Source organism: Macrobrachium rosenbergii, chromosome 3 (genome assembly GCF_040412425.1).
Source record: "Macrobrachium rosenbergii isolate ZJJX-2024 chromosome 3, ASM4041242v1, whole genome shotgun sequence".
NCBI classification, from domain to species: Eukaryota; Metazoa; Arthropoda; class Malacostraca; order Decapoda; family Palaemonidae; genus Macrobrachium; species Macrobrachium rosenbergii.
This window is the reverse complement of record NC_089743.1, coordinates 24,995,255-25,011,999: the sequence shown is the minus strand read 5'-3', so window position 1 is coordinate 25,011,999 and position 16,745 is coordinate 24,995,255. Positions and strand designations below refer to the sequence as shown.

Here is a 16,745-nt window from a genome sequence, read left to right as displayed (position 1 = left end):
ATCCTTGACTAATTCCACGGCTTTCTTTTCTAGAAGGGCTGATACTTCCCATGACAGGGCCGAAAACCTCTGTGAGTCTACTGAGCAGGCTGGTAAGCTGATGGGAGAGGTTAACTAAGGGAGGTTTCTCCCTGAAAAGGATAGCATAGCCTTCTTTCAATACTTTCAGCACCCATGGCTCCACATTTTTCTTGTTCCATTCTGTCCAGAAATGGGAAAGTCTTGCTCCCACTGGGACATGGAGAACGGAAGACTCATTTTCGAGGTGCTGGCTTGTTAATGGCTTCTTGGCTGGTCTGGAAGTTCGGAGGTTGGCTCTAGATTGGTACTGGAAATGGTCTCTGGAACTTCAAAAGGGCTGTTGCTGCAAGGGCGACGACATTCTGGTAGAAGTGTTGGAAGTAGTGACTCGTGCAGGGAACTTAGTCCTTTTAGTGGATTGAGTGAGGAGGTCCTGAGTCAACTTTTTCTGTAGCTCTACTGACACCCACTCCAGGGTGTCCTGCAGGAACAGGGTATTATTGTCCAGGGGGGCAAACAGAAGTGAAGACCGTTGTGATGGGGTGACTCACTTTGCTGCAAACGAGCACCACAAGTCTCGTTTCTTGAGGACTCCTGTCGTGAAAATGGTTGCTAGTTCTAGTGCTCCATCTCCGCTCTATCAGTGCACCCCAGGCGATTCAAAGTTTTCTTGAAGGGACTTACAGTCTTCAATTTTCTTGACTTACCGTCCAATCCAAAAACTGAAGACCTCGAAGACTTTAAAGATGTCTTTCAGCAAATAATCCAACTCTGAGGCTGTGAAGAGAATTCTGGCCCACGAGAAAGCAGAACAATGAGAAGCATCTATGATATTGGAGAAGTCCCCTTGAGAGGAGACAGAAACTCCCAAGGACGGAGCTTTGACGACAAAGATAGCACCATACGTGGAAGTCTGGCTGTACCTGGTGGTTGTCGCATCAAGTAGGCTGAACCCAGTAATGTGCAGATGGCTGGAGAGAAGAATGACGGGTAGCAGACTAGGAAAAACCTGAGTAGTGCCAAGTAACTAGAAGTGGGCTGTTCCTCTTCTACAGGTTCCTCAACAGACAAAGCAGGTGATCCTGGGGGGTTCCACAGTCTCCTGCACTATGAGGGCTGGCTTTTGAAGAAGGTTCAACACTTTATCAAGCCGAAGTTGAAGCGGTGCCAATGAGGGATCTTGGATCACAGACGGAAATTCTCTTGAAGAATCAACAGTAGGGAGAGCTTCAAGAGAGGCGCCCCCAGAGGCTGGACACATGGGTGCTGGGCACCCGCTCGCTGTCAAAGCAGACACTGACTCCCGCAACTCCTTTGCAGCAGTTGCGGTAGTCGCGGACACTTGGCGCGCCAAAGATAGACGCTCGGCGAACTTACATCGAAACTCCAAGTGGTCATACACTGGTTCTTCTAACTCGGAATCTGGGCACCCACGGACTGGGAAGGCGGACACAGTGCACTCATGCGATGGGCGCTCAGTCAAAGTACATTCATATGATGTGTGCTTGGACACTTGGCGCTGCAAAGACAGACTGGCACACACTCTTTTGGGGTCAGAATGCACTTTCGCACCTGAATGGGAGCAAGAATCTCTCGCTGGCGAGAGATTCTTGAGCATTGGGGAGAGGGCTGTGTTCTCTCCCTACCACTCACTTACGAGGTGGGGGCAAATCTGAATCCAACGAAGCGCCCAGCCTTTTCAATGGCTTTGATACTTTTGTGAAACATCCCATGCGCTTCTTTAATGCGGGAGAATCTGATTCACTTGAGGATAGGGCATACACATCTGTACAAACACCTTACCAATGGTGTTCTTCCGCAGCCTCGGATCAAACAACAGGGTCGGATGAGGCGACGACCGCTCGTGGGCAAACCCCACCGACCTCCCTTGGACAGCCGGTTTACTTCCTCCAGGTGAGCAAGGGGAGTTTAGCAGGGACCTTGGTCTAGGAGCATCGGTAGGACGAACAGCCGCCACCTTCACTGACACTTCACTCGACACTACACTATTAAACTTGTCCATTAGGACCTTAACAGAATTCCCCATCTGGGAAACAGTATTAACAAGTAAATTAAATTTTTGATCTACCTGTGCTTCTAAGCTGGCAATGGCATTGGGTTCAGCAAAATGACAGCTAGGTAATGGGGTGACAGGAAAAGCCGGAGGACTGGAAATGGGAGAGAAAGCTGTCCCAGGTGTCGAAGGGATAGGCATAACATCAATAACAGCCTCTGGAGAATGACCTGTACTAGCGAGAGCCTTAGCTTTGGCCCTAACTGAGGTTATACAGTAAATATCATGTGAACCAGCATCAACTCTACAGGAAGAAAGCCCAAATGGAAGGACAAAACTGTCATAGAAGAGCCAACACCATGCAAGATGACAATAAAAATGCACCGGGTTTTCCTTCAGAGGAAAGGATGGGTGAAACTTCTTCACAAAACAAAAAAGCCAGGTTCCTTGGGTCTTTCAATAAGGTGTAAGGCTATTGTGAGAAGGGTGTATATGTTCAATTCCTTCTTCCAGAAGAAGGGAATGAGAATGAATGGCAAAGATGGCAAAACTCTCTCTTCTCTCCAATATCCTCTAAATGCTCTTCGGGTAGATTACAGTTTCGTATGCTGGGTCGCCTAACTCATTCTGCCCGTGCCGAGATCCCTCCGCCAAGGTAAGTAGTTCCACCTAAACAGCTGATGACCAACGACCCGAAATGCCCCGAGTCCTACCGACCCGACCTGACATGCCCCGAGACCTACCTTGCCCTGAGACCTACCTCAGTCTCATCCGAGTTGCCAATATGGCTACGTCCGAGTCGTATCCGTCCCACGTTCAATTTGTGGCTAAGAACCCAGTGACCCTTATGGATTTAGATGTTTTGTGCAATGAAGAGCGGTCACTGCTCGTCTACCTCATGAAGCGGTACAGTAAAAACCATGTATAATTCATATTTCTCTATGTATTGCATTAAAAAACGTTACTTAACAAGTGTCCCTAGCCCCTTTAAAGCTTTTCTCGAATTAATTAAACGTGCATATCCCTTAAATAGAGCCGATTCAACACCCGTCAAAATGAGGTCTAATTTCGCCGAATCACAACAATCACAAGACGAAGAAGAATGGAGTTGCTGATATCAGCCATTCCGGATTTCTCCGACAATTCCGACTTTGAATGAGGTACGTGCTATTTCGAACAGTTTACGATACACTAATTGTACAGCCCTTCTGGGGGTTCGGGGTGGGGAGCAAAGCCCCCCCGGCCAGGTGAGGACACGCCGTCCTGTGTTTGGTTAGGTCGGTTTCGTCAGGTTAGGTAACGACCTAGGTTTCTGGGGTCCAGGGGCTTTGCACCCCGCCCCAGGTAAGGGCACGCCGCTCTGTTTTTGGTTAGGTCGCCATCTTTTTGTATTCGTCCGCCGATTCTCTAGCTGGTACCCACTGCCACCTGGTGGTGGGTCACGGCTAGGAAATTGGCAGACGGAAACCCACAGCATACGAAACTGTAATCACCTCTGCTCTTCCCCTTAGCTTTCTAAGTTAAGGCTCAGAAGCTGAAATGAAGGATCCGGATAGAAGCTCCAATTCCTGGTAGTGAAGACGACTTGACTTGCACAGGCAGGAATTTAGAAATGACCCAACTTTGAAGGCTCCAAGAACTTGTCCAAATCAGCAGAAAGGCGGCCCAATGTTGGCAAACATTCCACTTCACTGGAAGCAGATCAGGGTGAGAGGGAAAGTAGGGAACTAGATCCCTGCAGTAGGAGTCTGCTTAAGACTGTCTAGTCTTTTTGGAAGACTTAACCGAGTTCCTTTAAAAGAGGAGACTGATTTAGACAAGTGAGAAAAATTCAATGATAGCTATAGAAATAATGATCAAGAAACAACTAAGGGTATGTCAAGCTGGTCATTCTCCAGTACTTATAGAAACCTGACATCTTATTTGTCTAAATCAGGAACCACTGTGATTTTCCAGAAGTTAGGAGGTGATCTTGAAGGTTCCTCCATACTCAAAGAGTGGGTCCAGAGGAAGCTCAGATTCTACTACCTAAACACCTGTTCCAAAGAAATGCAATATAAAGGAGAATCCCCATCTAACGACTTCCTAATGCAAATCCTAAAGGGAAGAACAACTATTCCTTCTTGAAAAACAGAATTCATGCCTGACAGTGCGCCAGATAGGTGATAAGTGACAGGCTTCTACAAAAGCTGGCCCCAGCACTTCCATCTCCAAAATGGCATTGTTAGATCATACAACAGGGACGTTGATGGTGAACAGCTGATCAGTACCAGACACCGCAGCATCAGTTAAAGGGTGAAAGTGACAACACACAAGTGGTCTACAACAGGTATTGACACGCAAAGCACCTATACCATACCCCGAATGGATTGCCACCATGTGCAAGGTACCTACCAAGTGTCAAGTTTAAAGGAGATAAGATGCAAAGTTTTACACTCAAAAATATCAACCACAATTCCCTCACCGCAGTGGAAATCCCTCACTGACCAAAGGATTACAGTAGGGAACTTCTCAATTCCATAACACAAAATCTCTATCAGGAACAGTACTGCAGCATGCAATGATGAACACAATGGTCAAGTATACAATGCACAGAACATTCCAAGATTGACATGAGCAACACTGAATACAAATTGTGTGCAGATATTAATGAGATACTTGTCTTTCCACAGTACAGTATATCAATGAAAGTCCTTAAATAGACCAAGATTTCTTTGGGCTGGATATTTGTACTTGAGTAACAGAATAAACAAACACTCAAGAGGGAACATGTCCAAGAGGGCCTACCTCTGGAATAGGACTGTTCAAATGTGCAAGCATGTCCTTAGATACCCAAAGCTGCTGCCCTTGTGCTGATAGCCAATTAAAAACTGACAAGAACAATACTTAGCATCAAGTCCAAATCTGTGAGAGAACATTGTGAAAACATGAACTGTTATGAACCCATGGTAAGTCATCACTCTGATGCATGGATTTAAAGTTGACACATCTTTAAATCCCAATGATCCCTGCATATCAAGCAAGATCCTCCCAAAGGAGGAAGCTGACACATGACACTACTGCTGGAAACCAGTAAGTATAGGTGGAAGCAGCTTTAACAAACACTCCTCCAAGGACTACGACTTACAGAGAACAACCTCCAAGGCCAGGCTGATTGCTCCTGTCATGGAACAAAAATTTACTGTAACGTCCCTGAGCTTACTGACACAAGAGTACAATGGAAAGACTCAAAATGTACTATATAAAAAAAAAAAAGGCAATAGTTTGTATTCCCAAAGGAGCAACTTATAATGTCAAGCTTCACAACTCAGTCAAGAGATGTGATCGCACTGAAAACGAGACATCTTGACTATGGTGGAAGGAAAAGAGAAAGACTACTGAAAGGGGAGTGGGCCATACCCCAAAACTCACCTACCAGCTATCAATTAACCACTTTGTTATCTAGTTTCAATGTCCATTTCCAGCTTTTACCAAGAATACAGTACTCTTTTATAAAAGGAGATGGCTTGTATTTTCATTGGAACAACTACTATATTTCATATAACTTAAGATGCCAAGTAATATTTTTTTACCTGACAAACCTTGAAACACCAACTGGCCCTGAATCAGAAACCAACCACAGACTACACCACAAGGCGACTAGGCTATTTTGATATGTATGTATCCAGAAATAAGTTCCAATTTGCAGGGAACCCTATTCTATATGGAACAATTATGGGGTACACCACTGAGATAGGATTTTTTAAGGTGAATATGCTAACTTTGAACATAAATTTTTCTTCTCGAAATAAAAATTTCATACTCTTTACAAAAGAAAAAAATTTCATACTAGGCCTATATTTAAAACAATTTGAAAAATTATTCAATTGGTATCCATGTGAAAATATTCACTTGTGTTAGGGACTAGTGGTTTTCACCCTTTTTGTGCCCAGGGCCCATTTTTGGCATCTCTAAATGCTCATGGACCACTGCCCTTAAGAATTGTGTAATGATGATAATAGAATGGTAGAACTATATAGTAGCTCCGTGGCAGCGACTGCCTTCTAACTCAACTTTTTCTACAGTTTTTTGGTTGCTAATTATGAATTTACCTTTAATTTTTGACACTCAAGTGTAATTAACCTGTAATTGACCCCCAAAGTCCATCCAACAAGGGGTTTCCATACGCGATCTTCACAAGACAGAGCACGAGTACGTCTGTTTTGAACGGTTCATATCCCGTCCGGCATGTACAACAACTTGTTAACGTATGGGTACCCAACCCCCCGGGCCAGTACTAAACACGGTGAAGGGGCATTCCATTTGGCCGACAACAAACAGATGCACCGCCAGTATCAGAACCCCTAAAGGTGTAGAAAAAACTAGTTGAAAAGGTAAAAACAGGTGCGGAGCTAATATATAGAATTACCAATAGAATTATCATCATTTTCATTTATGGCATTATTTTTCAGAACACTTTATTAGTTATATATACATTTTCATTTATGAAAGAAAGCACTGGCCTGCATTTACTGTAAATATTTCCTTTTTTAAATTCTAATTTGAAGACGTCCGTGGCATGGCCTCCCTCAGAACCGCCCATGGCCCACAGGTTGAAAACCACATGGTTAACCCTATTTTCGGTAGAACTATATAGTAGCTCCGTGGCGGCGACAGCACCATAACTTGACCTTTTCTACAGTTTTTGGTTGCTAATTATGAATTTACCTTTCATTTTTGGCGCTCAAGTGTAATTAACCCCTGAAATCCATCCAACAACGGGTTTCCATACGCGATCTTCACAAGACAGAGCACGGGGATATACATCTGTTTCGAATGATTCATATCCTGTCCGGCAAGTGCAATAACTTGTTAACGTATGGGTACCCAACTCGCGAACCGCCCGGGGCCAGTACTAAACACAGCGAAGGGACATTCCATTTGGCTGACAACAAACTGATGCACTGCAAGTATCAGAACCCCTAAAAGTGTATAAAAAACCAGTTGAAAAGGTAAAAACAGGCGCGGAGCTAATGTACAGAATTACCCGTTTTCCTTCTTCTGGAGCCCATGATGACAGTTAAAGCCCAGAAGTGAAGAGGATGTAAAAACAGCCCAGGACAACATTAGCAGCAAATATGTACCTGGTAGGATGTGGCACCTTTGAGTGATTTAAGTCACTCAGTTAGGATTTATCCCTGTAACTACCTCTGGTCCACAATTGTGCCCCTGGTCAGGCTGGGGACTGCTAGGTTCATATGTTACTACCATTACCTATTTTCTTTCTTTTCATATTCTTTTGCTATTCTTGGGACTATGTATACATACATAAGAGGATTAACCTTATTACTGCGTGTGGTAAGCACTGGTCATCAAATGATTGTTTAAGCTACCGTTCACTGGGCTGTAGACCGATTCTTTGGACAAATAATTAGCCTATAACGATTCTAAAAATCATTAGTGTTTAATGCTAAGACTGGCTTACATTACACCTAAATTAATTAATTCATACGATTATTTGGGAACGTGAAGCCGTATACGGTATGTCTAGGCCTACTAAGAGTAGGCTAATCTAGGGAAGTCTATGATTAAGACTTTTTGAGGCCTCTTTACATTATATAGTCATGGCATTTATTCTGAAAACAAATATCTTAACCCACACCAACTGCCAATTACGCAGCGCTGGCTTGGAAGGAATTAACTAGGCTACATGCTGGCAAATGGACTCAGCTGAGATACTAAAATTCCTCAACTACCATACACACAACTTGCTGGCAGAAAAGTGTTTTCAGAACATGTGCCGCTCTTAGCTAATAAGCCTTTCATATTGTTTTTTAATCTATCCTATAAAACACATCACATGTCAATCTGATACCTGTTAATAATATAAAAGGTATAATTCTCGAAGAGAACTTCATATTAGGCCTATGAGTATTTGATTTCCCCGCTATCGGACGTCAGGTACTAGACACACCACACGTTCACTCACGCACTCAGTTGTAACACTAACATTAAAAGACGGCGCCTTCCTGCCTGTGGCGCCTTGCGCCTTGTGCCCTGCCCACCAATGCTCGTCGCTCGCGTACTTCAATGTTTACATCAGTGCTTACCAACACAACCGTGATAACTATTTACAGAGATGTTCTCAGTATCTGTTATATAATTCAGATAAGATAAAAAAAATCTGTTTTACATCTAGATATTTCGCACTCCTTTCATCGTAACATCATTCAGCGCGATGATGTTAAACGAGTGGTTTTATGAATCACGTACCAACATTGGTTTTGGCTATCATGAGCGTCATGAATAGTACTGTGATGCAACAGTATTCATTTTTGTATCAAAAATAATTTCTTTGGACAAACAGATGACATCTGAATGTGATTTGTTATCTACCAAACTTCTGAAATAAAGATCCAGTCATGAAATATTGATTAAAGACGGTTGACAATGTAACGCTTACAGTTACGTAATGCGTGCATCTGACACGGAAAGTAATGGTTTATGATGGTCTAAGGAATACAACACTAGTGTTTGAGAGGGTTTGTAGGTAAGCAAAAGCTTATGAAAGTTAATATTTCGATATAAAGCAATTTAAACACCAACATGAATAAACAACGACTGCAAAACATTACGCAACATCTGTAAGGAGACTATTGCTGAAAGGAGTGGCATCTCTCTCAGAAAAGGATAACAATAATACATCGATGTTATGAACCTTCACGAAAAGGGTTCAGTCAAAATATGTTGATTTTGTATACTTTCACGTTAATCCGTGCGTATTATCTCTTAGTGGAACTTTTAGGGGGATCAAGGTCTAATTATTGGTTGCCATGACCACGGTCTACGCCGTAGCCATGGCTATAGCTTGCGGCCAAGGGTAATTCCATCTAGTTGTTAAAACAATGCATTATCACCAAAAGTTTATCCTACACACATTTGTATTCAAAATTGAAATATGCGTCCTATATATAAATCATAGCAGCCGTAAGAAACTACAGTAGGCTATTCCTGAAGGATATTTCAAGGTCGAAGTACTCCATAGATAGGAAATTCTCTTGAATTGATCTAGATCTTTTCTATGTGGCGTAAACTTACCAAATGCTGGCTGCGTTTGGAGGTCAAATTATAAGATTCAGCGCAAGCATTACTTAATATTATTTTAAAAGAATATATGGAAGTTGCTGGCAATATCTTGGCGATGTCCCGGTGGCATTAACATTTCAAACTACTCAAATGCAACGACGGACCAGTAGTGGGTTTGAATGATCCTTGGCATATATACTGTGAAGCATAAAGCAACAGAATTATTGATGTTAACAACAAGTTTTTGTTATGATGGCAAACCTCTCAACTATTCGTCAGACTGAATAAATCGGCAAATAAAACTGAAGGGCCTTTCACACGAGTGTCACATGCACACTTTTTCTGGCATCTTTTGGACTCATATCCCCTGCTTTTGCGCAAGGATGTCAATTCTGGCGGAAATCCTGTAGTCGCACACATTCACATTGCAGCCAAGATTGGGCACTTTGTTTATGCGGGAATAATTATGGAGAAGGCTTCCGAATACCTTCCCTTTAATTGGACTGCAATACAAATTAAATCAACACAGCGTTGCGATCATTAACTTTACATGGTAGCATTATAATGATATGCTCAGAAACGAAATTTTCCTGTAACGACTTGAATGGATCTGAACAATCTTCATTTCGAGAAATAAACTAGATTCATGGTTTGAAGTAATCGTGCTCCAGCCATATACAGAGTTCAAGTAACTGCCTCTGGAACAAAAAGGTCAAAATAAAAACCATACACATGAAATGGACTACATTACTGTATTATTTGAGTGAATGAGTATGAATGCTCCTCTGGAAGACAGGAAGGCGACTTATTACGACAGAAACTATTCCGCCATGTTACAGCATTTTTGCAGGCATGGCATTATAATATACAGAATAAAATTCCAAAGTGACAACACCTTATTAACACCAAATGTCATTCCTGTGTCTACGCGGGCCGAATCATTTTCACCGTGTGCCGTGTGTGTGCCAGGATTCACAGCTAGTGATTAAGAGACTGATATTTTTTGAAAGTAAAAATCTACAATTGTGTCTGTTGTTATGGGGTATATATATATATATATATATATATATATATATATATATATATATATATATATATATATATATGTGTGTGTGTGTGTGTATGTATATATATATTTTAATATGAAATACTTTTCTTTTGCCTTGGCAACAGGCCTATTTAGCTATGAATAAAAACGTTTTGCATCAGCCCAAGAAATTAAGTAAAAATATTCTCTGACTGTAATCATCATTATCATCGCCTCCAGTTAGTTGCGACGCAAAGGGCTTCTGTGAAATTCTGCCAGTAATATCTTTACTGTGCTTTGCCCTCCACAAGTCTCCACTCATCTTCAGCCTCCCGTCTCGTAGTTCTCATCTAAGTAGGTCTGCTTGGGTCTGGGTCTTCCAGTTCTTCTGATGCCCAGCAGACACTATCACGTGCTCTTCTCGGAGGGGCTGCGCGAAGGACATGCACAATCCTTACGTCACTGTAAGGAACTTCGGTAATTTCCTTTAATTCAAACTATATCCTGATATCTGCCTTCTGATTTCTCTCCAAAACTTTATTCGCAAATTTACACAGTTATTTTGACAATTTAATGTCATGATTCATGTCCTATAACAACATAGATAGTGTTAGAATTACAGATAATCTTACCTTCGTATGCAGTGCCAGTAAACTTGACTTCCCAATCATATTCAGCCCGCCAGTTTTTTTTTTTTTTGGTATGCATTTTTAAGACTTTCATTAAAATTCAATTCAAGAGAACCTGTACAGGATGTTGTTCCCAGACATTTGAAGGATTCATCCCCATTAATCTTTTCCATCCAGTGTTATTTCATCCCTTTGTGTGTAATTTCTTCTCTTTACTTATGTTTTTTCTTAGATTTCCTTTGAGTCCCATCGCTTTAGATATATGATGCATTCTGTTCAGCAAGGCCTGTAGTAGTGCCTTTCTGATTAATACAGCATCACCTGCGGGTTCTAAGTCTGTCAAGTTTTTGTCGTTGCTCCAGTCTAAACTTTGTCTTCCATCTCCGACCCATTTTCACTACAAAATCGATGAGAAGGCAGAAAACAAAGGTGAAATGCTTTCCCTAGTAGTACCCCTCCATTTAATACAAATTCACTTGACGAGACCAAATGAACATTAACTTTGCATTTACTTCATTTTAGGATAATTTCAATTAGATTTACTCGCCTAGAAATGTCAGTGGCACAACACCTTCCAAGATATTGGTCGATGGAGACTCAAATGCATTCTTGCAATCAATAAAAGTCATCAGAAGTGAAACTTTAGATTCCATCCACTGCAGCACATGTCTCAATACAAATATTTGGTCTGTCAACTTCTGCTTTTTCTAAAACCAGCTTATTCATCAGTTTCTCCCTCCAGCCTTAATATTTTCATTACAAGTAGGAAAGATGCCTTTATAGTTACCACATTTATTCAGGTCACTTTCCTCTGGTACCTTAGCTTTGACTTCTAATCTTAATCATCAGGCTTTGTTTCCTCATTCTGAATTTTGCAAAACAGTCAAGTTAGTGTCTACGTGTCATTTCAGTTTCAGCTAGAATCATCTCTGCAGTGAGTCTTTTATGTCCCATCTCCTAAATTTCTTTATTTTTTATCCCGCTACATACTGTGAATTAATACAGAACCACATTCAGGCCTTCTTCATCATCCCGTATATCAACCAAATTGGAGCCCATGTATTCTTATTCATGACGTACACTAGTGAGTTTCAGCTTGCTTTTGAACCTGACTCTACACTAATACAGTACTGCCATATATATTATTTATGACTGTTTCCAATCTAGCCACGAAATGATATTCTTAACATAATCTGCACAATCTTTTGTGCTCTACTCTGATTTAGAAACATTTGCCCGTCTCCTTATGACAGCTACGTCCGCAATTGTTTCAAAGGATTACATAAACACCTAGATCATGTTATTTCTTTTAGCAGTTATTTTTATTCCTAGCTAACTTAAATTTGATGTGTAAGCTACTTCTGTTTTAGTTTCCCTATTAGCATTTAATGAAGTTCTAACTTTTCTAAATTAATAATAAAGAACTAGAGTCTTAAGGGTTGCAGTAACTCATTGTTACCACTGGTGACCTTTACTGTATTGATCGAATTCCTGCTCAAGTCCTTTCTAGATTTTCACCAGTACACGACTTACAGTTCCTATGAGATAGATATTGGCGTTTTGTGGAGGCCCATTGGTCTACCTGCTGATGCCACTAGTTACTGCTTTGCTATCCAGAGCTTACGTGGTTGGAGAGGGGATTTGGGTTCCGTTCATGCACAAGAATGTTTCGTTGTGAGGACATTATCTGTAACCGCAATGACCTGTTCTTTGCCTCTGCCAATGATTAGTGACCTTTAACAGGTGGTTTTAAAGTCCCTCCTGCCGTCCGAAAATTGTTAAAACTTTTCCAGGCCTTAAGAGAAAGCTTGTCCTTCAGATACTGTGGGAAGCAAAGAATTTTATAAACCCTTATAAACTCAATTTTGTTATCTAGAAGCGAGTCACAAATTCTTAGCACCTTCATTACTATGTTGACGATTACATTAGATTTTATTTGCCGACTTTAATCAGAAAGGTTTTAAATATATTTCCGCCTTTGTATTGTTGCAATGCACTCTGAAAGAAAAGGAATAGAGATAGATGGAGAAATTTGACTCGAGCGGCCGACCCTGCTATACAGTGGGACTAACATGGTCGAAAGAAGAAGACACAATGAAGGAAAACTTAACTTAACTAGAACATCAAAGGAAGTTTAACTGAGGGCATCAAACTATTTACAGATTCTATAAAACGGCTAAACGCGACAATTTATGAAATTATCATCAATATACCCGCTGCAGAACAGTTTAGGGCCAAAAATACGCTGGATAATCAAACCTTTCTGAAACCGTTGCATGATCGTGGGATATCGTGACGGAATTCATTTGACAAGCATCTTTTTTTTCTCTCTCACTGCAGGGCGTGTGTACATGCGTCCTTTCATTGCTATCGAAAAGAATCACTCGCAGTTGATTGTGAATGAAAAGTTCTCAAATCCGTATAACTTTCTTTAAAAGTCTGTAAGTTTTGTAATACGAAGGAAACTATAATTTACATACATTTCTTGTAGGTTGACGAGGTTGAATATATATTGCAGTAAGTGTTCAAAGATAATTATGTTAGCATGATGCCAGTTCGTATCATAAAACCAATCTTGCCTGCATAATACAGCATGTACTCGTCTTCACTTGCAATGGCAAACTATATTGTAATCAATAGCATACGTGCGTAGAACTTTGAATTTACTTTATGGAAGCATAAAGATATATCCATCGTACCACATTTCCTGTGCTAAATGTATAAGTAAAGAGTCATTAAAAGTGACAAGAAAGCGTGTAGGATAAGGCTGGAAGAAGTGAGCGAGTTTCACCAATAATCCATAGAATGCTGACGTAGTGATGACCTCAAGGAACTCACACATGGTATATATAAACTATTAGTGATGGAACCTCTCTCATAGGTCTCGTCGGGAGCCCGGGTAGAAAGCTAGTTTTAAAACCCTTTAAAGAATGGAATGTCTTCCTTTAAAAAAAAAACTTATGTTTTGTATCAGTGACAATATTATGATGTATGCTCGTGGGCGGAGGTAACCGTAACGATGCCCTATTGATTTGCGTAGGGACTTATGAATATACCACACGTCATCTTTCCAGGAAGAACAGCCTGTGAAAAATAACGTCGATTCATGTGAATCAGAGAAATAAAGTGATTATCAATTGTTCAATCACTGTCTCACTGAAAGTGCGTTAGAAAAATAGTCGAGGAGATTATTATCTCCATACTGTGTGAAAAATTACGATATTCAGGATTGACAAGACAACATTCAAGCTAAAGTACCGGCTATAGTAACTTCGGATAAGAGGGCCTTAAGGACGTGCCTGGATTTCTGATCACATAAGAATAAACTTGGGTATGTTTACAAAAGGTCTCATAATATATATATATATATATATATATATATATATATATATATATATATATATATATATATATATATATATTGTGTTAGGTTTTTACTGTTATTTTTTTTTTTTTTTTTTTTTTTTTGCACTCAGGAGGGTAATGTTCTTGTGTTTTCATGATTTTATCTTGACGTTAACCCTGCTGTGTTGATTTTGTTTATGGTCCCATTTTATTCATACTTGATGTATTTATTATGACAAAAGTGTTGTAATGGTAAACTGTGTTGTATTACCTGTTATTGCTGTCATTATTGTTTATTATCTAAAGTTTACTTTTGGACGCATTGTTTTTACCGATTCAGATTCATGTAATTCTTGTTCCCCCTTTCATGTCAAATGTTTTTGTTATTGTACTGACTCTTGCAATGCTTCTCCTGAAACTACTGTTATATTGTTTACTTTGATTTTATCTGGTGACTCAGATATATTTCAAATTGAATTCAAATTGTGGTTAACTTCTGGTTTACTGACTCGTTATGTAAAAATGTATAAATGTAAAAAGTGTAAATTTTTTAAATAATAAATTAATATTAAGGTCAGTTTTTTTGTTTTGTTCTGCTCCTTCCTCCTTTGTTTGTCACCTCTCGTCAGTCATTACAGCCGCATTGCTTGTTTTTGTTTAGAACCTGCTGGTCTCGAAGTGGCAAGATCGTTACAATATCTATCTATCTATCTATATATATATATATATATATATATATATATATATATATATATATATATATATATATATTTACGACCACAAACTCCTCCCCGATGCTCCCCCGATGCCACACCCTGCCAGCCAAAACAGAAGTAACCCTGGCCTAAAGTCGCCAATGTAACGATCTCGCTAATTCGGGACCAGCAGGTCTCATAAGCTAAGATTAATATCAGTGACCACAATAAAATATTTTACGTTACTTTAAAATTACTAACTGTATCTGAGAGAGAGAGGGAAGATATTAGGCCTACTATCAATATAACAGGCACGATTTCCAGTCTCATAATGACAAAACCCCGTAGAATATTCTAAAACGTTTTGGGACCAAGACCCAAAGAATATTCTCTCTTGTAAAACGTTTTGGGACCAAGACCCAAAGAATATTCTATCATGTAAAACGTTTTGGGACCAAGACCCAAAGAATATTCTATCATGTAAAACGTTTTGGGACCAGGACACAAAGGCGGATGATACGTGATCAGAGTTTGAATGGAGTAATAGCCATGCGGTTTTGCGCAATATTTCCCATCCAGCCCCTTGATTTTTAAACGGGCCATAGACGATCCAATATGCTTGTCCAGCATCATGCAATGCTACACATTCGTCAAGCACACCATATGAAGCCTCAGTTGTTGTGTGTACTCGTAGGGAACGAACATGAGCAAGAAGCTCGCTTGCGCTGCCATAATTACCGCTTTAGAAGGCGACACTGTAAAAGTGAAAAGAAACAAGAAAGGCATGGATGAAAGAGTGGCTCGCCAAAAGCCAAGGTTTTCCCGCGAGTCACTATTAAAGGAACTTGTGATGTCATCACCCGAGGATTATACAAATTTCTTAAGGATGGATAATGAAACTTTCTCCGAGTTATTGGGATTAGTAACACCATACATTGTAAAACAGGATACCAATATGAGAGATGCCATACCGCCATGTCAGAGACTTTCAAGTAGCCTACTCTGCGGTTCCTTGTCATAGGCCAAACTTTTGAAGACTTGAAATTTACTACCCGCATATCTGCACAGAACCTTGGCAAAATTATACTGGAGACATGCAGTGCAATAATAATAAAGATGCTCAAAGACAACATTAAGGTAAGAATGCATCTGGTTTGCAAATTTTACCTTTTCTCTCTTGCATTCAGTAAAAGTACATTATTTACATTTTGCATAATATATACAGTATATAGATATAAACATATTGTACAATGTATATTATATATATATATATATATATATATATATATATATATATATATATATATATATATATATATATATATATATATATATATAATATTACAACTTTGGTCTAGTATAAGGCGCAAATGAAACGTGAAATTTTTATAATGATGTTTAATAGACTTGTGGTAGATGAAAAGATATTTTTTTTAGATAATAAAAATTGCAAAATGAATCTGAAATGTAACATAACTCTGCTCATTGTACCTCTTTTAGTCAATATTTCCTTCACAAGAAAATAACAGATAATATGTTCCTCTCATCTTTGGCCTAAATATGAAAAGAAAAATTATTTAGATGATAATAGAAGACGACATAGGCTACATGTAATGACACTGCTCGCCATGTAACAAAGCAAATATGAAATTCGTATTCAGAAACATCTACAGTAATTCATTAAGGTGTAATCTTTTCATGAAACAATAATAATAGACCTATTGTTAAGAATGCTTCATCAATTTACAGTCGATACTGGAGATCGTTGAAAAGCTCCATAAAATGAACTGGTGTAGGCATGTTCCCAACAGGGACATTTCCCCTTTGCATCACTACAGGAATAACGCTGAAGGAATTTCCTGAATGACCGTCAAAAGAAGGCGTTGATGATCTGCTTTGTTGGTGGGCATTTCGCTCATTTATTTTGCTGAGTGTCTGTGAAGTGAACG

General features: G+C 39.8%; 1 protein-coding gene across 1 annotated transcript in view; it reads right to left on the bottom strand.

The window, feature by feature from the left end:
• The window catches only part of LOC136853418 (enolase-phosphatase E1-like), a 150,977-nt gene extending 142,938 nt beyond the window's left edge, over positions 1 to 8,039 (bottom strand). Inside the window, exon 1 of the mRNA XM_067128934.1 lies at positions 7,890 to 8,039. Within this exon, the coding sequence (XP_066985035.1) occupies positions 7,890 to 7,932 (43 nt within the window). The 5' untranslated portion in view covers positions 7,933 to 8,039. The remainder of the gene's footprint in view (positions 1 to 7,889) is intronic.
• Positions 8,040 to 16,745: the final 8,706 nt, after the last annotated feature.